A 23701-nucleotide genomic window follows, 5' to 3' on the forward strand; every position below is an offset into this window, starting at 1 on the left:
AAAACGTCAAATTGACATGTGTAGTTAAATAAATTATAAAATTTAATAATTACCCTTGTAATTATAAATTATTAATTAAAAATATAATTATCGTTTTCCGATTATATTTATAAAACAATTTAATTCAAAAACCAATTTTATTAAACCTTCAACCAAATGAATCAAACTAATAAACTTTTTATTAACTAAAGCAAAAAAAAAACTAAATTAAAAATTTAAAACATAAACTATAATGGATGTCCATTGACATCAAATCAATAACCCATCTCCTTTAATTATCTAACCATGTAATGTCCCAACATTTGAAGCAAAATATTCCCGCCATTTTAATCCCTGAGCCACACAAATACTCAACATACATAGCCATGAAAACAACAAATCTAAAAGCTTATAAGAACAAAAATTCGGCAGTAACAGTATAGCACTAACCAAACCATGTCCAAAACTCTTGACATATAGAAAACACAAGGTCGAACCAAACTTAACAAGGGAGGGTCGGTTTTATGGATATGAACTTACTGATCTTAACGAAAAGAAACTCAAACCAGAAAATCGAAGATTCCATGGCAGCAAAAACAATAAAAGAAAAGGCAGCAACATGAATAGGGCACGGCAGTAAGAACAAGGAGAACGACGAATCGTAACGGCTATTAAACGAGTAAGATTCACGTACCGTTTTTGATTCCAACACGTAGTGATGATAGATAACAAATGAGATAGATGAATCGTCGAAGAAAACTCAGATTGATGCTAGAATAGTAAAGAACGTGCATTATAAACCGGTGTTACGATATCGAAACAATACATAGAAGAGAGACGAGAGAATTACCGGATTGAAACGATGAAAGTTACGTAGTCCCAGAGAAGTTTATAAGATATAGCGGCTAGGGTTTTAGAAACGAAGTAGGGTTTTTAAAGTAAAGAAAAAAAACGAATGAATATAAAAGAGAACGTAGAAATTTATTCTGCTACATATATAACTATGTTTCTGCTGCTTATATTAAGTATAAAAAGAAGGGCTTTTTATATAAAATACAGGAAATCAGCCACTATTTTCTTTTATACGGCCCAACCCAAATCTTTACTTTACCTACCTTATTTTCTTACTTTGATAACTTGTACTTCAAATTCCTTTCTTTTATACGATTTTTCTTATTTCTCTCAATCATTCTTCTTCTCCACGATTTCTTTTGAGCTGTGAAAGAAAATTTTCACGATTTCTGCTCCTTCGCTTCCGCCGTTCCGCCTCCTCCGTTCCGCCGTTCTGCCTTCGTCGTTCCGCCTTCGCCGTTTCGCCTCCATCGTTCCGCCTTTGTCTCGCCGCGCCATCTTTCTTTTATCTTTTTAGTTTTAGATCTGAAATTTTTTGTTCTTTTTTTTTATTTTCAGATCTGTAAGTTGTTTATCTTTTACTGTTGATTCGCCATTAAACATGTATAAAGAGTATTTTTAAAGAATCCAATACTTATTTCATGTTCTATAGAATAATTTTGTGATTTTATATAATAAAATTCTGTTATTTCTGCATTTTTTTGTGTTTTGTTGTATTTCTGCGTTTTTTTTATTCTGCAGAACGATTTATTGATGATGATTGATTGCTGAATTATTGTAATGTTACAGTGTTGTTGATTTTATGTTGACTTTATGTTGATATTATGTTGATATCTACTGATTCTTTTTATTTTAACATTGACAAATAAGATAATATTGTCTGTGAAATAAACTTTCGTTGGATGAAATGAAACTGTATCATAATCGTCTTTGTCGAAATTTAGTTAGGTATGAGAGGTGGAACGCAAAACAATTATACAAGTGATTTTGAAGAAACTGTGCAGCTGCAAAGAGAATTGAGAAAAAAAATATTTTAAAATAGATTTCTTTAATTTGTGAACTGTTGTGTTGGTGTATATTTAATATTTTTTATTTTTATATGTAAGAATAATTTTATTTTTTCATTTGAATTATTGTTGTTGTTTTTTCATATTGTTTTGATTACTTACTCTGCTAATATCTTTATCTGATTCATTTATTTTAAACATTTTGTACCTTTATTGTTTTTTAGTAGAATTACTACTATCATATTAACAAGTTATCAACATAATGTCAACATGATATCAACAATTAATGCTAATTTAGTCAAGATGTTTGTAAAATAAGAACATCGATTGATTTAAGCCAAAAACAATCAACATATTATCAAAAACATGTCAATAACTCATCAATACAGTAATTTAAGACTAACTTTATTTTTCTTTTAATGATTGAAAAATCAACATGTTATCAACAGTATATCAACAACATGTCAACATAAAATTGAAAATCAAAAAAAATTAAAATACGTATCAACATAATGTCAACAATAAATCAACAAAGAATCAACAATTAATGCTAATTTAGTCAAGATGTTTGTAAAATTAGAACATTGATTGATTTAAGTCAAAAACAATCAACATATTATCAAAAACATATCAATAGCTCATTAATACATCAATTTAAGACTAAGTTTATTTTTCTTTCAATGATTGAAAAATCAACATATTATCAACAGTATATCAACAACATGTCAACATAAAATTAAAAATCAAAAAAAGTTGAAATACATATGAACATAATGTCAACAATAAATCAACAACGAATCAACATAAGGAATAAAATAAAACATAATTTTTTGAAAAATTGTGACAATCGATAAAATATCAACAAGAAATCAACAACATGTCAACATGATAATGCTAACATATCCTTATTTAATCTCATTTAGATTTTGTTTTTTTTAGTTATTTCACGCACAAAATTATCTAATTTGCTAATGTTTTTTTAGAATAAATTACTTCAATGTTAAAATTAAGGAAATACCAACTAATTATCAACACAAAATCAACATAAAATCAACAATACTGTAATATTATAATATTTCAGCAATCAACCATCATCAATAAATCGAACTGCAGAATAAAAAACACAGAAATACAACCAAACACAAAAAATGCAGAAATAACAAAAATTTATTCCATATAATCATAAATTTATATTACATAAGATGAAATTAGTATAATATTCTTATAATATAATCTCTATACATGTTTAATGGTGAAAAAACAGTAAAAAAATTGTAGATCTGAAAATAAAAAAGAAGAAGAAGAAGAAGAAAAAAAAATTAATAAATTATAGATCTGAAATCAAATAGATGACGACGATGAGCCGAGGAGATGATGGCGTTGACGAAGATGACAACGGAGACGATGATGAAAACGATGACGGAGGAGCGGATGAACAGAGGACGGCTCAGCGGAAGACGGCGAACGGTAAAAAAGAGAGAGGAAGAACTGAGAGGAAGAGAAAATTGAATGATGAGGAGAGAGAAAATAAATGAAATTATGATTTGTATGCTGTTAGGGTTTGATATATAGAGTCCGTATAAAAGTTATAATTCAATCCGCACATGGTAGTTTAGAAAACTCAAACCTGCACCCGTATAAAAGTTATAAAATGGGCAAAGTAGGTTGTTTGTGTAAAAAGCCCTAAAAAGAAATATGAATGGGCTTATTAAGTTATGAAGGAATGGGCTTATCATGCTTAAAGAAGGATGGCCAACGTGGATAATTTTAAGTGAATGCATGGTTCATTTTTATGGAATAATTTTATATAAATTTTCTTTTTCTTTTTCTTTTTCTTTTAAGATTTAATAATATAAATCAAATATAAATCGCACCACGACTGAATCAACGAGCGACTCAATTAAAATGAAATAAAAATATTTAATAAAAATAATAATATATTACCTAAACTTGACGGAATATAAAAATAATAATTTAAAATTTATAAAAAAAATAATTTAAAAATACGGGATATTACATCTGATCCTTCAACTACGCGAAAACGCATTTCAAGTTCTTGAATGATAAAAATGACGTTGTTTTATTATTTTCGAAAATGCAAATTGATACCTTAAACGGCGTCGTATTTGTCAGTCAAGGACTGAAAAATGATTTTCCGCTAAGTTGAAGGACCAGATAAGGACAAAAAAATAGTTTAAGGACCAGTTAAATAAAACAGGTATAATTGAAGGACCTAAAAATGAATTTTTTTTAATAAATGTATATACAAATCAAGACACATTTGTTAGTTTCTTAACCTATGTGAAATGGAAATGCCACATATTACAGATGTATGCAAGAAATATCGGAAAGACACTGATAAATATGGCATGCTTAAGCAAACAAGCTAAAGTTGTGGGTAAACTTGAATGTTATATATGAATTATCAAATTGATACACAACTTTAAATTTTAAAAGGATTAAATTTGATACATTCAATTAGCCAATTCTCGGTGTACTAAGCAAATTAATAACAAATTTAGGGTAGTTAATCCTAGGTAGGCATTAAGTATTAAGATCAACACAAGTTACTTAACAAAACAAGCATATCTCATAAGGATAAACATTCAAAATTTCATTCAAACCCCCAAACAAAGGAAATTTAGCCACTCATGGCTAAAACAACAATAAATCTAACTAAATGAGCAATATACATTAAAAAGTAAAGATTGGTTACCCTTAATGATCAAGAACATGAGATAGAAAATATAAAATCTTTAATAATAAAATTTCAATCTCTATTAAAACCTTCAAACATTCGACAATGGATAAATCTTCAATCTCCAAGATGATTACTAGTCTAAAAGAAGATAACTAAGAGAATATTCAAAAATTCATAAATGTTGCATACCTAAAAATGAGATAAAGTTGTATTTATAAGTGTTAGAAAAGAGGAAACAAAAGACACCCACAAAAAGAATGTTGAGCTAAAAGTGGAAGTGAACCTTGAGTCTTATCCTTGTCTTAAAATTCAAATCCTGAGCCTTTTTCCTCTACGGCTCGATCGAGCCATTCATTTAGGAGGGAGGGCTCGATCGAGCCATTGCTCTTCAAGAAATCCCTGGCCATTTTCTTCATGGGGCTCGATCGAGCCTCTATTAGTAAGTGAAGGGCTCGATCGAGCCCTTCCTATTTTCAGCCACATCTTGCTCGTTTCTTCGCTTTTCGACTCGCTTCTTTTTCGATACTTGAATTCTTCCTTCTTTTTGCCCAAAATATTTCGCATTGCTCCGTTATCCCTGAAATGCTAACACATATTATAAGCACACATACACGGGGAAAAAGCATATCAAAGTATAACAAAAGCATGCGAAATTAACTCTTAAATATAAGTGTATTTTGCACCTATCAATATACATTTTTGAAGGGTAGTTGAACGAATTAAATGCTGCCACGTAAGGAGGAACAATTAAAGTGGTACAAATTGGTGGATTAAATAGCATTTCCATAAAAATAAGCTAAGAGAAACTTTAAAATTTTGACATCTTACGCATCTAATCTATAATGAACAAAGGGTCAACGCACCCCTTGAACTTGTAACACAGGTTCATTTAATCCAATTTTTACTTATTTAAGCAACTAACCCCAAAACTCTTCATTATTGGTCAGATAACCCCATAATTGTATTTTAAAAACGCGTAACATACCAATCGGAGGTGAGGGATGCGAAATAGAAATTAAAAAGTTCCATAATTATTGCAATAAAATTATTCTAAACTTATTTTTTACAATAAAAATATAAATTTTGGGATAATCTGAACCAAAAATAAAGAATTTTGGAGTTAGTTGCTCAAACAAGTAAAAATTGAGTTAAATGAGCCTGTGTTATAAATTTAACGGGTGCGTTGGACCCTTTATTCGATCTATAATTACAACCGGCTACATTTTTCAACTTTTATTTTTTGTTCACTTTCACTTCTGAGTTTACTTTTCTTCTTCAATATATATAACATGCAAAGCGAAAGTGACATATAATACCAAGTGTTTTTTGATGTGTGGCTTAATATACGATTTCTTTTGAATACTTTATCTAATATATGAATATTGTTTTTTGATACATTATCTATTGCTATTAAAAAATTTAATAAGATTAATAATATGAAAAAACGATATTTTTATGTTAAATACAGTTCTATCACGGTTTTTAAAATAAATTAATTTCATTTATTGTCTTTTAATTTTTATAATTTTACCATCAATTGAAAAATCCGGTGATTTATAGCCGACATGACAATCAAATAACAACATGACGCGATAATTAGATGCTATTTGTAATCGATCATACTACTAATTGATTATTTGGCTCAAAATTTAATTTATGACCACATGCATTTATTTGTACTAGTTTCGCATTACGTGCTATGCACGTGGCTCGTAACGTAACTCGTCAATGAACATATTAGTAAATTTATTATAATTATATCAACTTTTTATTTATAATTAATATTAAATTAGTTAAGAATTTTTGTAAAAGTAAATATAATATATTCGGTTATTAAATTTGTTTTCATACTGAATTTATTTTTGTTTTAATTTTATAATAACCATAATTAATTTAATTTTATTAATAATATTTTTAAAAATAATAAGATAGAAAATTAAATAATAATATATTGGCCAAATACAGTATTTTAATTTTGTAGTTCAATCAAACTAAAAGATATGTATTCCTACTAATTTGGAAACAATTTAGTTATTTTTTACATACTAATATAAAAAATTTCTATAAAACAAGAAGTTATCTTTTAATATATATGTGTAATAAATTATTTGCAGTATTTAATTTGTCGCACTATTTCATACTTTCGTTTCAACCACTCCCTGCGTCCTATAAAAATAAAAAAAAAGTGAACTTTACATAAAAATTAAAGTTTAAAATAGTTATATTTTGTTAACTTTTAATAATAACCTCATTCTACCAAAAAAATTTAATTCTACCAAAAAAAACCTTGATTTAATTATTTAAATATTTTAAATATAATTAATTTATATTATGGAGATGTTTATTATTGTTTTGGAATTATAATTAAATTTTAAGAAAATAAATTTATTATTAATTTTTATATTGAATAAAGTGAAAATCAATGATGGTTTATATAATACTCCCTCCGTTTCAAATCGATAGACAGTTTAAGACAAATATAAGTATTAAAAAATTTAATAAATTTATATTTAATGAGTAATTTTATAAAATATACCATATTTATCTTTATTTAATGCAATGTTAAATTTATCTTTTAGTGAGTTTACTCTATTTTAATGTAATAATATATTATAATTAACAAGGGTATATATGTCATCTAAACAATTAAGTAATAAATTACCGCTTATAATTTGAGGACAAAGAAATTTAATACTGTCCATTAATATAAAAATATAAAAAAATAATTAAAAGTTAATCAAAATTAATATTAGTATTTTATATTAACTATTCAAATTAATATAGCAGTTTTAACTATATTTTAAGATGTTTGAAATAGACATTCTAATTATTTTTATCAGATGGAGCGATTATAATTTATCTATTCATCAAAGAAAAAACTACTACTCCCTCCATTTTTTTTAATTGTCACTTTAGGTAAATGTATTTTTTCATTAATAGTTGTCCATTTAGAGATTTAAGATGATTTTAATCTTTATTTTTTAAATTTATCCATGCCTAATAAATGACTCTATATTTTACTTTAGAAAGTATTTATTAACTAGTGGAGTTATATTAGTATTTTTCTTTGTTATTTAAGATAAAATGGGCATTGTTTTGATATGTGTAATTTTTTTTAAATAGACAACTAAAAAAAATAGAGGGAGTATAAATTAGAATAAATCACAAAAATACAAGAAAGAAGCCCACCATTTTCACTGTTTACAAGAAAAAGAAAAAAATTATAGTTGTACAAAAAAGTTTTCACCAACACCATCATGCTGGTGTACCAGCCACACGCGCGGGTCACTTCCTAATTTTTTTTTGTTGTTTCTTTGAAATGATACAAATTACTACAGTAGTCTTTTTATTTTTTTATTTTTTTATTTTGATTAATAAAAATAATTACAGTATTCTTAATTAATTTATTTTGGTTTTTTCTTTAAATAACACAAATAATTTATTTTTTCTTTTAAATAATATAAATAATTATATCAAAAATTTATTTATATATATATATGTAAATTTTAAAAATATAAATTTTAAATAAATTAATTTATCGAATGCATTATTGATACATATCGAACATGGATCCGATGCATGAATAATATATTTTTTATAATATAATAACAAACCGATTAAATTAGTCGGCTGACTTAATTAAATCGATAAAAAAAATGTTCGAACGATCTAAATTACATATCAGAGGTGTATCAAATATGTATTGGAGGTGTATCGAATATATATCAGAAGAATATCAAAATATGTATCGAAAATTTCGCTATAGTTATACAATAATAAAAATAAAAAAAAAAGTAATTGTTTAAACAAGATACATAACATAACCATTCTCATATTCAGTAGAAATATTAATTTTTAACTAAAACTTACAAACTCTAAATATTATGAACATGCAATAAAAATATATATTGGAGATGTATCAAAAATATGTAACAAAACTAAAAAAATTATAAAAATAAGGAAAAGGTTTTGAACGATCGAATATATATATATATATATATATATATATATATATATATATATATATATATATATATATATATATATATATATATATATATATATATTGGAGATGAATAAAATATGTATTAAAAATGAATTAAAGATATATCAAAAATGTATCAAATGTTTATTGGAGATATATCAAATATGTATCTATCATGTATAAATTATGTATCAACGATTGTATCTATTAAGTACATTTATCTATCATGTTTAATATTTTTTTTTTTGATAAATATCACATATAAATTTTGGAAATGTATCACTTATGTATCCGAGATGTATCAATTTATCGAATATTTTGTACTTCTTCTAATTTTTTTTCCTTTCTTACACCTTGGGTTTCCGGTCAAATCATAAAAACGAACCAATCAAATATATGCAAAACAATAAATATAATAATACTAATTAAAATGAACTAATTGGTTTATTTTAATTAGTATTATTACATATATGTTTATAAGCTATTTTAAATATAAAAATGAACCAATTGAATTAGTCAGTTAATTCAACTAATGTATCAAATATGTATCGATCATGTATAAATATATTTAAAAATATATCTATTATGTATAAATTATGTATCAGCGATGTATCTATTAAGTACATTTAAAAAATGTATCTATTAAGTACATTTGAAAAATGTATCTATCATGTTTAATATTATTTTTTTGATAAATATCACGTATAAATTATGTATCGGAGATGTATCATATATGTATCCGAGATGTATCAGATATTTATCGAATATTTTGCCATTCTACTCATTTTTTTCCTTTCTTCCATCTTGGGCTTTCGGTCAAATCATGAAAACAAACCAATCAAATATATATAAAACAATAAATATAATAATGCTAATTAAAATGAACTAATTAGTTCATTTTAATTAATATTATTACATATATGTTTATATGTTTTTCTAAATATAAAAAAGAACCAATCGAATTAGTCAGTTAATTCAATTAATGTATCAAATATGTATCTATCATGTATAAATTATGTATCGGAGATGTATTAAAAATATATTCGAATTATAATTAAATATAGTCTATCCGAAATCAATAAGCACTAGAAAAATTCATTTTAATTAGTGTTATTACATATACGTTTATAAACTTTTTTCAATATAAAAACGAACCAATCGAAGTAGTCAGTTAATTCAATTAATGTATCAAATATGTATTTATCATGTATAAATTGTGTACACTAGAAAATAACATTAATTAATAATGATTGATGATACAGTTTATAATAGTAAATACGAAATTTATAAAATATCAAAAACACAGCAGAAGCAAAAGTTCTCTTGAGATTGTGTGTATCCTAACAAGAGTAGAGATGGGTGATGACTGAGTTAGTGAGGGACTTGGAAGGGAAATAAGAAGATGGGTTTGAAGTGAGGGACTTGAAAGATTTCCAAGCTTGGTCAGTGTCATTGGTGAGGATGGAATTATGGATGTTGGACTCTAGAGCGGTGATATGGTGTATGGTTAAGGTGGGTGGAGTTGGTTTTGGTGTTGAGAAGGTGGTTGGGGTTTGTTTTTTGAGAGCGAAAATGGTGGGTTCGAGAAAGGAGTATAGAGCAGAAGGTTGTGAAGGAGAGGATGATGAGGCGAAAGTTGGTGTCTTTGGAAGAAAGGTTAAGGCTTTTCTTCTCCACATTCTTTGACCGGTTCTGCAGTTTTTGGTTAGAGAGGTTCTGCAAATATGAATTGAAAAACGTCGTATTTCTATGGAAGAGCAAGAGCAGATATTTTACTGGGTGGAAAAAAAATTTAAATTGAAGCCAGCTCCATCGCGAAGAAGAAAACCTGTTTTTTAAAATCAGTCACTGACATCAGACAAAAAAGGGAATTCTTTCTAATAACTGTATCGAGATAGGCTTTATTATATAGGACACGTGTAGGCTAATGGCTGGAGATGGTGTTGGATGAAATAAAACACTCATACTTGGTATTATTGTAATAAAAATGGTAATAAAGTAAACAAATTTATTAAAATTGCATTGTGTGATGTGTGGGGCATTTTTTCTTGTTTTCTTGTTATTTTCTCTATAAATTATCTGTATCTTTTCATTATTTTTCTGATCAGTTTTTATTAATTTATTCAAAAAATATCTTGACTGCATCACTAAACGTGTCCGATCCACATGGTAGATGATGCTTCCCATTTGCTATATCAAAGCACAGTCAAATTAAATTTATTTTAGACACAGGGTATTTTTCTTTATCAATATTAATCAATTCACGTTTAATTTAATTGTATTTATATGATCATTGACTATCGGATTGCGGATAAAACAAAACATACCGAGATTCGTATCTTCAAGCTTTTATATTTATAATATATTTGGTGTACCTTTTAATTATTTATCCTTATTCAATGAGCAAATTACTTGGAGATCCTATATATTGTAGTTTACAGTTTAATACATTTCATTTGAAAATTAAACTATTTAATTCTTCATTTTCAATTTTTTAATAATTTGATACTTAATTTTAAACAATTTAATATCTTAATTTTATTTATGTTAACAATGTGATATCTCATTCTCAAATAATTTGATATCTTATTTTTAATTTCATTAATGATTTAGTACCTGATAAATTACCAACGAGCGCCCATCACTAAGGGACCTAAACACCTAAGAACAAAGGTCAGTGGTGTGGGGGGTCTACTGAATGTCTGCTCCGACGGTCAAGTCAGTTTCAGTAGGAAAAGAAAAAGAAGAAGAGAAAAGAAGAAATAGAAATGAGTGGAAAAGAATAAGCACATTAGGATTTGCACATAAAGTTGCTTTTATAGCATCACTTGTACAAACTTTGCTGTGTTGTCCTCCTTTCTTCTTCTCTTGGTCCCCACTTTTCTATTATGCTAAAGTGGCTAATTCTATTACGTATGGAGCGGTTTGTTCGGTCCGTATTGCGCAGAGGATGTTATTTTTTGTATTGTTAGGGAATCTCCCCCCCCCCCCTCCCCCCTCCCCCAAAGTTTGTTAAACTCGTATGCTAACCGGGTTCTGCCTTTTGGCTCCTCTTAAATCGGGTTTAGCATCTTAGCTGATCCTGATATAGATATTCTCTGTCCCGAGTTACTCTTTATAGCTCGGTATCGTGGTGTTCACTTAGATCAGTTCTTGAACATATCCAAGATAGCCTTGGCCCGGATACTCGTCCTAGGCCGGACTTGACATCTCGATTTATCTGATTCATAGATGTTTAAGAATCCGAGCTATTCTTTGTAACCCGGTACTAACTCACGCCTAACATATTCGGGCTAACACAAATCGAGATACTTACTGACTCACGCCTAACACCAATCGAGATACTTACTTACGCATAACATCTCGGTCATCAGTAGCTCGTTCGCTTGACTTAGCAATAGTCGTTTCTAGTAAAATTGTGTCGCCCCTAAGAGACATTATCACTACGTTATTGATATCCAAAATTTAACAGAAAGTTATAATTGTTCGCATATTTAAAAGTGAAATCCCAAATCGTTTGATGTTTAAATAAAAAATACCAAACTGTAAATTATAACATATGTGTGGGCTCAAAGGAATTTGTTCTTATCTGATTTTTGTAATTGATTTATTTTGAATTGTTAAGTTTTTTTTGACGGAAAAAAATATGCGTTATGCTCACCGTAAAATGCGAGTGAACCTAAATTTAAAAAATTCACTTAACTAAACATATTGATAAAAAGACTATACAATCAAATTATAAAAAATTTAAACATACTATTGAATTAAAAAATTTGAAAAGGAACCCAAAATAAATAAATTAAAATAATAAAGTACTTTTTATGTGAATTTGTTAATTATTTAACAGCGACTAAACAATAACATTCAACCATACAAAAAATATATTGAAACAATAAATAACATAAAAATCTATTAAATAACAAATTTTAAAAAACGATCAAATAAATAAAAATTTAAAAATACAATATCTAGAAAAATTGGTGTATAAAAACCAGAGTTTAGTATTACCATTATTCTACAGAGAAGAAACCAGATCTTCTTCATCAAAACATTGCTCCACATAAAAATGGATCCCATTGCTAGAGACGATAAACCTCATGTTGTATGCGTTCCATATCCAGCTCAAGGCCATGTAACTCCGATGATGAAGCTAGCCAAGCTTCTCCACTACAACAATTGCCACATCACCTTCGTCAACACAGAGTATAATCACCGAAGATTACTCAACTCCAGAGGATCCGATTCCCTCGAGGGCTTACCGGACTTCCGCTTCGAGGCTATTTCCGACGGGCTTCCGCCTTCGGATGCGAATTCTACTCAGGATATTCCGGCTCTTTGCGAATCCACTTCGAAGTATTCGTTGGCTCCGTTTCGGGAGCTTCTTTTGAAACTGAAGTCGTGTGATGATTTGCCGGGGGTTAGTTGTATTATTTCGGATGGTTGTATGAGTTTTACGCTTGATGCTGCTGAAGAATTTGGTATTCCTGAGATACTGTTCTGGACTCCGAGTGCTTGTGGGGTTTTGGGGTATGCACAGTATCAGATTCTCATGGACAAAGGGTTAACACCTCTCAAAGGTACTATAGAAACTCTTGATGATTTTTGTTATGATATTTTCTTGATTAAAATAAAAAAGTTACTATTACTATTTGGAGTTATTATTCGGTCGGATAAACCGAATTAACTTGTTTAATCGATCTAGTTCGAGTAAATTTGATTAATTCTATTTGGTCAATGAATTTTTTTTGATTTGGTTATAGTTAAGAGTTTAATTTTTTTTTTAAACCAAATCAAGTTAAATTTTTTTATGACTTTATATATATATATATATATATATTATTGATTTAAATGAATTAATCGGTTCGGTTTTAATTTTTATAATTGTTTTAGATTTAAATTAATAACTAAGTTAGTTCAATTAAAGAGATAAAATAATTAATTGATTCAATATTAGTTAAGTGGGTTAATTTTTAACTGAGTCGACCGTTTGCATAGTCTTAATTGTTAATGAGATTAGATCAAATTCATATTCCAGGTCAAGAACTCGGACACCAACTTCATCATGCATGGTCCGAGATTTAATTTAGGAGTCAAATTTTAATATATATTTCTACGTCAACGCGCATGTCATTCGCGAACGGTTTAGGAGTATAATTGAATAACAATAGAAGTTAAGATAAATGGAAGAAATTTAAAGTTAAAGAGTGTGATAGTATAAAGTGGTTTAGTTTATGGGTTAAATAATATATCAAGCCATTTAATTTATGCAATAGGAGAGGATTGCTTTTTATTGTGCAAACTGCAAACTAACCTCTAACTTTGAAAAAAATAATTTTTATAATAAATTGATTAGTCTAAAATTAAAAAAGTAATTGATTTTTTTGGAAATACATAGAAAATAATATTTAACTAAACTTTTATGAATAATAGTTATCCCAAATTAAAGTAAGAGAAATCCCAATGTAAAAAGTCTAACATTTGAATTTGTGCAGATGCAAGCTATCTGACAAATGGGTACTTGGAAACAACGTTAGATTGGGTTCCAGGAATGAAAAACATCCGTTTAAGAGATTTTCCAAGCTTCATCAGAACTACAGACAAAAACGACATCATGCTCAACTTCCTGACAAGAGAAATAGCGCGTACACGAAGAGCCACCGGTGTCGTTTTCAATACATTTTATGCCCTGGAGAAAGAAGTCATAGATGCTCTTTCTAATTCCACCTCATTTCCTCCGATTTACGCTATCGGTCCTCTGAAATTGCTCGTTGATCAAATTCCAGACGAGAAAAAGTTAGAAGACATCGGATCGAATCTTTGGAAAGAAGAATTGGAGTGTATCGAATGGCTCGATACTAAAGAACCAGGCTCGGTAGTATACGTAAATTTCGGAAGCATCACCGTAATAACTCCGGACCAAATGATGGAATTCGCTTGGGGACTAGCAAATAGCAAGAAGCCCTTTTTATGGATCATCAGGCCTGATCTCGTGGTGGGCGAAAATGCAATGTTACCCGTGGAATTCGTCTCGGAAACTAAGGACAGAGGCATGTTAGCAAGCTGGTGTCCTCAGGAAAAAATCCTAAAACATTCTGCCGTGGGCGGGTTTTTAAGTCATATGGGGTGGAATTCGACATTAGACACTATCTGCGGCGGCGTTCCGATGGTTTGTTGGCCGTTTTTCGCCGAGCAACAAACTAATTGTAGATTTGCTTGTGTTGAATGGGGTGTTGGAATGGAGATTGATAATAATGTGAAGAGAGATGAAGTGGAGAAGCTTGTGAAAGAGTTGATGGATGGAGAAAAAGGTAAAGAAATGAAAAATAAGGCAATGGAATGGAAGAAAAAGGCTGAAGAGGCTACAGAAATTGGTGGATCTTCTCACTATAACTTGGATGAATTAGTAAAATTCATCATTAGCCTAAAAAGTTAGGAGGATTGAAGTTTTGAAGCATGAGCCACGTTATTTTACAACACATTTTTCATATTTATAAATATTTGGATATTGTTTTAAAAATTTATTTTTATTTGAGTATTTTTAAATCATTAAATGGGGTATTTATTTGAATATTTATATTTGATTTATTTTATTAATTGTTATAAATGTGTAAATAAAATTTAATATTTTAAAATCTGTAATTTTTACTTTTTACAGACATATGCTCTGTATTTTTTTATTGTTTACATATTTTGTCCGTGTTCCGTTTTCTTTATTTAAAAAAAAATTATTTTCTCATGTCCGTTTCGTGTCGCTTTTATTTCCCGTTTCTGTTTCCGTGCTACTTAATTTTATGAAACATTAAATTTTTTTAATTATAATATATAATATTAAATCTGAAATTTCAAATGTAAACATAATATTATATCATTATACTAAATCAATGTAACTGTTTTGAAAGACTTTTTATAGGTAAAAGGTATTGAATTGGATTGATAAGCCCCTATAATTAGAGCTCAGAAAATAATTAAATTATCGTCCCACTTAAACTCCTAAAATCATAAAAAAAATATAAAAATATCTAACCACTAAATCAATTTAAAAATTGGTTTGAATGTTATTTATGGCAAACTAATTCATAAGCCCTTATAATTAAAAATTTAAAACATTTGATCTTACAGTCTCTAAAAGTTTGAAATATAATGAATTAATTGTTTTGATTATATAAAATTATTTTAATTAACAATTATTATTTTTCCAATTAAATAATAAATAACTGATTTTTAGTGATTTTTAACTTTTTATAAATATCTTATTTAATACTAGTTAATAAGATTAATTATTTTCATAAATGTTATACTAATTGTTAATATTTTATATTTTTGAATTATTTTTAATTTGTTACTATATCTATACTATATATAAAAGTACGGATGAGGGGGATAGGCAAATTTATTGAATTATCATTTTCAGTTTACTACTAAATAAACGTTTTATAGTCATTAACCAATTAGCTATTTTATTAATCACTATTGTAATTAAAGTCCTAATTAGAATATGTAGCTAAATTATCTCCAATTTAATTTTTGGTATGTAAAAAATAACTAAATTGTCTCCAAATTAGTAGGAATATCTATCTTTTAGTTTGATTGAACTACAAAATTAAAATACTATATTTGATCAATATATTATTATTAAAATTTCTATCTTATTATTTTTAAAGATATTAGTAATAAAATTAAGTTAATTATTTAATTAAAAAATAACTAAATTGTCTCCAAATTAATAGGAATACCTATCTTTAGTTTGAACTACAAAATTAAAATACTATATTTGGTCAATATATTATTATTTAAATTTCTATCTTATTATTTTTAAAGATATTATTAATAAAATTAAGTTAATTATTTAATTATGGTTATTATAAAACCAAAAGAAGAATAAATTCAGTATAAAAAAAAATTAATAACCGAATATATTATATTTACTTTTACAAATTTTTTTAACTAATTTAATATTAATTATAAATAAAAAATTAATATAATTATAATAAATTTATTAAGATGGTCATTGAGGAGTTACATTACGAGCCACGTGCATAGCACGTAATGTGAAACCAGTTATTAATAAAATTAGTATATATGATCACTTAGTATCATTTTTTTTATCTAATTACGCTTCTAATTACATAATTATACATAATGTACAATCATTTTTATTGTGAAAGTAACACCTCACTAATCAATATGTCTTCACAAATTGTCGGCCATTTGGATCATTAATTAAGTAATCTTTGTCTACATATCAAGCATAATGCCAATTGCCAAGCATGGGTTATTTTATGATATGCTCCCATAGAAACAGTTCACACTCACTGTCATCGATTACAATGCTTTTTGTAGTTTTCCGTGGAGTTTTGAAGATCAGACCCACCAACAAAATTCCCTTTTTTTTTGGTTAAGTAGTAATATGTCCCCTTAACTTATGAATAATGGACAATTAACACTTACAAATTTGATAATTATGGCCAATCAGCAGCATTTTGACAATTTGCTTCCTCAATTTATAAGTTAATTGTCCCCTCAATTGGCAATTTGTCTCTTAACTACTGATTTCCCGCAAATTTAATTTATATGCAATTGCGCGCCCATTATTTATAAGTTGAGGGGGCAAATTGCTATTTAATTTAAAGGAATTTTTTTTGATGAATATTTAAAGAAAAAAATTGATTAAAGAGTAAATTACTTTCAGACACTCCACATATTTTATAATTCACAATTTAATATTTTTTATTTGAAAAACAAGCGATTTGAAACCTTAATTTTAACTGCACAAACTATTACAAACTTTTGTTAAATTTAGTATCAAATCGAATTAAAAGTGAAATATCAAATCAAAAACATAATATTTTTTCACTATTCTAAATCTGCATGGCTGTTATAATTTTTTTTATTTTGGTATATTAAAGCATTCTCAATACCATATTATCTTTTACATTAAAATTTAATATTAAAAAGTAAGAAAATGCTATATTTAGCATAAAATTTTAATTTTATTTTTATAAAATGCTGAAGAAGGTACTATAAATGATTAATTAATTTTTTTATTAATTTTATTATTTGACATTTTTTCAATTATACTTTTTTTCTTGTTGATATAATTATTAGCACACTAACAATTTGTTTTTAACATTATAGAAGAACTATGATCTCTTTGATGGAGATGACCATGATTCTTTAGTTCTTTATATATATATATATATATATATATTGTACTATTAAAAAAATAATTGACCGAGATCATAAAAATAAAAAGAGAAAATAAAATTAGAAAAATAAAAGCAGATAAGTTAATTGTCATTAAATTATAATTAATTAGTTGGTGTCAAATTTAACCTGAGATATTGCATATGCTAAATTTAGTATTAATTATTATGTCGGAATTAGATTTTAAAAGTAAATGCTAAATTATATCATTAGCATTTAAATTTAGCATCGCAACGGATGATCGTACAGATTCAATGATATCGCAACGAACAATAACAAAATAACGCTTACCTTATCTCTTCTTTTTCTATATTACATATAAAAACACGGGGGGGGGGGGGGGACATGCAAATTTATGTTAATGTCTTTTTCACTTATAAAATTTAATTATTAATTAAAAACTATTGAGATAATCATTAAAATTAGAGTACTAATTAAATTAAACTACTATGTTAAGATAAGTTAGAGTACTAACCAAAATAAACTACTATATTGAGATAATTGTATAGAGTACTAATTAAAATAGACTACTTTAACTATTTAATGATTACTATTTTAATTATTTTTTATTATATAAAATTATAAATAAGTTAAACTATTTCATGAACTGCTATTTTAATTTTTACTTTATATCTTCTATTAAAATTATCTATAATTATAAAATTTGAATACCAATTTAATTTTTTTAAATAATTAAAACCGTCATTTAAAGTATATAATAAGATAAACTATTCCAAATCAACCATTATTTTAAATTTTATTTGATAATTTGACGAGTCACACTACGAGTTACGTGTGAAACACGTGAAGCGATACTAGTCATATAAAAACTCCAATTCGGCCCCTTCATAAACTCCATTTATAGATTTCATTTTTAGAGATTCTTCCAATTTTACAACAAAGTTACCACCAACTCAATCACTAGGTACCAAATCAGAGCATAATACACAACTCAAAACTTATGTAATCAAACAAATAATTCGAAAAACAAACCTTGAAATGCCAAAATTGCAATAACAAAGTCATAACTAAATTATTATCATTTATTTTGTGATAGCAAAACCTCACTAAACAATCTGTCCAAGTTCATAAATGATTTGCCATTTAAATCTGCACTTTGTTCTGCCTTGTTCTTCCATTCTAAAGCCTTTTTTCTCATTTCTTGACCTTTATCTCCCTCCATTAGTTCTCTTACAACCTTCTCCACCTCATCTCTTTTAACATCACCATCTATCTCCAAACCAACACCCCATTTCTTGCAAGCAAACCAACAATTAGTCGTTTGCTCGCCGTTATTCGGACAACAAATCATAGGCACACCACTGCTCAAGCTTTCAATTGTCGAATTCCATCCCATATGGCTTAAGAACCCCCCGATTGACGGGTGGTTCAGGATCTTTTCCTGACGACACCAGCTTGTCATTAGGCCTCTTTCTTTAGTCTCGACCACAAATTCTTCTGGCAGAATTGCAGACTCGCCCTCGACCATATCAGGCCGTATAATCCAAAGGAAACTTTGCTTGCTATTAGCAAGTCCGAATGCAAGTTCCACGATTTGTTGGGGTGTCATAATCGTCATGCTACCGAAGTTCACGTAAAGAACTGAATTAGGTTCTTTCGAATCAAGCCATTTGAAGCATTCGACATTATCAATCCATAAACTGGAACCGAAATTCGATATCATTCCATCTCTCTGAGGTATTTTATCGGACAGTAAGTGAAGAGGACCAATGGTGTAGATTGGAGGGAACATAGATGAGAGAGCAACCAAAACTTCAGTTTCTAACTCATCATAAGTATTCAGAATAATTCCTGATGCTTTTGCACTTCTATCTGTTTCTTGAATTGCAAAGTTTAAAAAGAAATCATTTCGATCTGTTGTTCGAATCAGAGTCGGTAAGTCCTTCAGACGAATCCCTTCCATGCCTGGAATCCAATCAATAGTTGTGTCTAGATAACCATTTGATAAATAGCTCGCATCTGCACATAATCAAAAACACAAAATGGGTTTGAGTTAAATCATTTCTTTTAGCTTAGCGCATATCTGGTCTGCACTGTTACATTTTTAACGATTGAATCCTTGTACTAAAAAGAACATTCATTTGAATCCCTACATTATCAATTTCATCCAAATTAAGTTCTTCCGTCTATATAAACTCATTGAATTTATCTCTAACGGAAATGGATGGAACGACTACTCTATGAGTTTGCAATTGACAGCGTGTGGACTCAATATGAATGTGTTTTAGTTAGGGACTCGATCGTTAAAAATGTGATAGTGCAGAGACTCAAATATACCTTATTTCATTCTTTTTCGGAAACTTTAGCTCAAACTGATGCTCAAACTCGAGATTAAACAGCTCAAAAACAGAGCTGAGCACAAATTGAACTATACCCATTAGTAAATAAATCATTCTTAATTAAATTAGTCCAAGAACACGAAAAATATACCTTTGAGTGGCACAAGCCCTTTTTCAACGAGATGTTTATGATACGAATACGCTAAAAACCCACAAGCACTCGAAGTCCAAAACAAAAAATCAGGAACCCCAATTTCCTGAGCAGCATCAAGCGTAAAAGTCATAATACCATCAGCAACTATACAACAAACCGGCGGAACACCATCCGAACATTCGAGTTTCGCAAGAAGTTTACGAAACGGTTCCAAGCAATTCTCAGTAACAGATCGATTCAGAGCTAATATATCGCGATTAGAATCCGGATCAGAAGACGGAGGAAGACCGTCAGGTATGGTTTCGAATCGAAAATCAGGTAACCCGTCAAGAGAATTCGGACCGCTAGATTTGAGCAAGCGTTTCTGATTATATTCAGTGTGGATAAATGTGATGTAAAAGCCTTTCGAATGGAGGAGTTTGGCTAGCTTCATCATTGGATTTATGTGACCTTGAGCTGGATATGGAAAGCATACTGCATGGGGTTGATGATTGGATATGGGAGCCATTTTCAGTGAATTATGAATTGGATAATGTATGGAAATTCAGGCAAGTGTTTATATACTGTTATTACAAGAGTATTCTCCAAGTCAATTATTCTTAAATTTTTCAATCCAGTTGCAAATTTTGACCAAGTAAATTTAGCTTGCTGTCCAAACTTGGCTGAATTTAGATGGGTGTGTATTGTATCAATCGTATGTGACACATTCCATTTATGTCAAGATATGATATTTAATGAGAAAATTACACCAAATCACCCAAAAATTAAAAAGTTTACGTTAGTGACTCATGAATTTTATTTTTGCAAAAATCCCTCAATTTTTAAAATCCATTTGCAGTGCCTACCTCATTTTAATTTTGTTCCTTTTATAACCCTCAGTTAGGAGTTGGAGTGTAAGAGTAGGGTTTGGGAGTGGTTGGTTGGTGGTCAGATCGGAAAAAGTCAGCCAGTGGTTGGACTGGCGGCGGCGGTGGTCGTATCAACGGCGTAACAGAGGTGGTGGATGATTGTAAATATAAAGTAGCTTGGTACGGCTCTGAGCTTATAGGGATCGTCGCATCATTTTTCCAGTCACCATCTTAGTTACTGCTCAATTTTCCAAATAGACATCAGATTTTACGTTGATAAATTGGCAACCATTGATCGTACCGCTGTCGTGAAAATAATCAACAAGGATTTCAAGAGATTATATTTCGTCATATATTTTGATTTTTTTCTCCTTTCTCAATTAGCTTCATTTTGGATTGTTAGATTTAGAAATTGGATTTACTATTGTGCTTCATTTTGCTTTCTTTTTTGGTAGAAAATCTCGCACTCACTGAATATAAAGAGGATTCTTAATTGAATGCGTCAGAGAGATGAAGGCTAATTAGGTGTCACTACAACAAAAATGATCAATTGTGACATTGATCAAATGTTACTTAATATTAAAAAAACGTTGTTTAAAATTTATACCAACATTTTTTATAAATGTCATTAATATGTTACATTTGTCGGTGTCGTTATGTGTTTAAGCGATATTTAATACAAATGTTTGTAGCCATTTAGAGTAACATTTAAAAATATTTATTGTGACATTTATTTCATATTACTATAAAAATATTGGAGCAATATTTATAAAGTGTTGCATTAACTGCTAATTTATTATGAAATAGCTATATTCTTCTTCTTCTTCTTCTTCTTCTTATTATTATTATTATAAATAGGTTATGAAAAAAATCATGATACTGTAACATTTATTATACTATGATAATTTTGTATGGCTAGTTTTTCATTTAATTTAATACGTGTTGGTGGTTTATACTCTGCTCATTCATAAATATCAACAAAAAAAACAAATACAGAACAACAATCAATAACATATGCTCCATATATTTGATAAAAATAATCTGAAAAGTTACACACATATTTTTAATATTATTTAAAAAATTATAGATTACAATGGGAATGAAAAAAAAAAGAACTCTATCAAACTATATTCCGTCGAGCTCCGAATTTAATATCAGTTGTAGATGTCCACCAATTTATAGGTGCTTGCTGTAAATGGACCATTTTTATTTTTGATGTTAACCTACAAAATAAAAATAAAATTTAAGAGAGAACAAATAAAAAAATTATTGAATAATTAAATTGCAATAAAATTAAATTTGTAAAAAAAATATGAACAAAAAAATAAGATTAGAAATCAATAACCTAATAAGGACAACCATTTGAATTTGACACAAGGGGAATTCTGCAATTTTAGATCCGACTACCGCATCAATTGTTCTTGACCTGCAGTGCCACCTAAATATCAGACCAATCACCTCTTCCAAACTTCAGTAACATGAGCGTCTCCTAATCTTCTGCAAATGAAGGAAAATCCATTCTTAATATGGTTTTCTTCCATACTGCTCTTCCATTCCATGTAACTTCTCTTGTTTCTGGCTTATGCCGGAGCGATGAGCAATTGTTGTTAGTACTCCAGTTCCTCAATAGCTTAAAATTTGATCCATTTACATCCACAAGATTATTGCGCTGGACTTCTACTGCAGATTGTTGCAATTGGGCTGGAGCAAGGTGCGACAGCGCTCTTCGCCGTGTGATCGGTTTAAACTTGAGCAACGAAAAGATTCCCAGTGGGATTGAGAGTTCAGATGCACTTTTAACCTTTAGTATCTTGATGCTATTAATGAAAAATATTTGCGATAATAAAGAGATAACTGAAGAGTTAGTGGTTGGTTTTATTGATGATTGATGAAGAACGTGGAGAAAAATTAGGCTGAAAGTTAAAATTAAAATTTAAATTAAATAGTGATAAGATTTTTATCTTCAACAGCTAAAAAGATATTAAAGTAAAAATGTATTTTTAGTGTCATTTCTTAAAATACCACTTAAACAGCTTTTTATTATTTAGGATGACATATGTCAAAAATGTTATTATAAGTATGTCACAAGAAGTTGTTTTTGTTGTAGTGTGTTCAGAAATAGATTCTAGAGATTCTTTGGGTAATATGTGTGTTTTGGACATATAGTTACACAGTTTGGATTGTGGATTTCACTAATCGTTGAACATCTAGATTTTTTTGTTTCACTTTTGTATAAGAAATGGGATTTTAGATGGAATTTCATTCATTGGAAGCAGTTAACTAAGATGTTCATATATGAATTTTCATTGTTTAGATGAAATTGGGTAATTGCAGAGTGTTGTACACATGAATTTTCATAGTTTATTTGAATTGAAAATTATTTTGTGTTTAGTGTTTGGAAAGTAAAAAAGAAAAGACTTTAAATTAAATTGGGTTTTTGTTTAATCAATTGTTGTATGTTCAAGTTCAATTTTTCCAGCTATAGAAACAGTAGTATTGATGTATATGATATGATTTTACAAAATTGCAATTTAATGGAATGCTTAGTTTGTGATGAGGTGCTTACACTTTAAGTGGTATTTTAGTTTTTGAAATTTTTGGCAGTGGTATATGTAAACTTATTATAAATTCAATATCAACTCAATATAAATTAATCAAAAATAAATTTTTA

At 28.4% G+C, this 23701-nt stretch overlaps 2 protein-coding genes and 1 long non-coding RNA gene across 3 annotated transcripts; 1 reads left to right on the forward strand and 2 right to left on the reverse strand.

The window, feature by feature from the left end:
- Positions 1-12519: 12519 nt before the first annotated feature.
- On the forward strand, positions 12520-15092 carry LOC126660688 (7-deoxyloganetin glucosyltransferase-like). The gene is made up of 2 exons (XM_050354301.2): positions 12520-13101; positions 14017-15092. Exons 1-2 carry the CDS (start codon positions 12591-12593, stop codon positions 14955-14957), a joined length of 1452 nt encoding a protein of 483 aa, XP_050210258.1. The 5' UTR covers positions 12520-12590; the 3' UTR covers positions 14958-15092.
- Positions 15093-18573: 3481 nt separating this feature from the next.
- On the reverse strand, positions 18574-20725 carry LOC126660689 (7-deoxyloganetin glucosyltransferase-like). Its single transcript, XM_050354302.2, has 2 exons — positions 20180-20725; positions 18574-19708 (listed from the first exon to the last, which is right to left on the reverse strand). Exons 1-2 carry the CDS (start codon positions 20688-20690, stop codon positions 18768-18770), a joined length of 1452 nt encoding a protein of 483 aa, XP_050210259.1. The 5' UTR covers positions 20691-20725; the 3' UTR covers positions 18574-18767.
- A 1313-nt stretch (positions 20726-22038) lies between these two features.
- LOC126660695 (uncharacterized) lies at positions 22039-23132 on the reverse strand. Its single transcript, XR_007635426.2, has 2 exons — positions 22376-23132; positions 22039-22253 (listed from the first exon to the last, which is right to left on the reverse strand). It is a non-coding gene; the product is annotated as an uncharacterized LOC126660695 (long non-coding RNA).
- Between the last annotated feature and the right edge of the window lie 569 nt (positions 23133-23701).

This window comes from Mercurialis annua, linkage group LG8 (assembly GCF_937616625.2).
Source record: "Mercurialis annua linkage group LG8, ddMerAnnu1.2, whole genome shotgun sequence".
In the NCBI taxonomy this organism is placed as follows: Eukaryota; Viridiplantae; Streptophyta; class Magnoliopsida; order Malpighiales; family Euphorbiaceae; genus Mercurialis; species Mercurialis annua.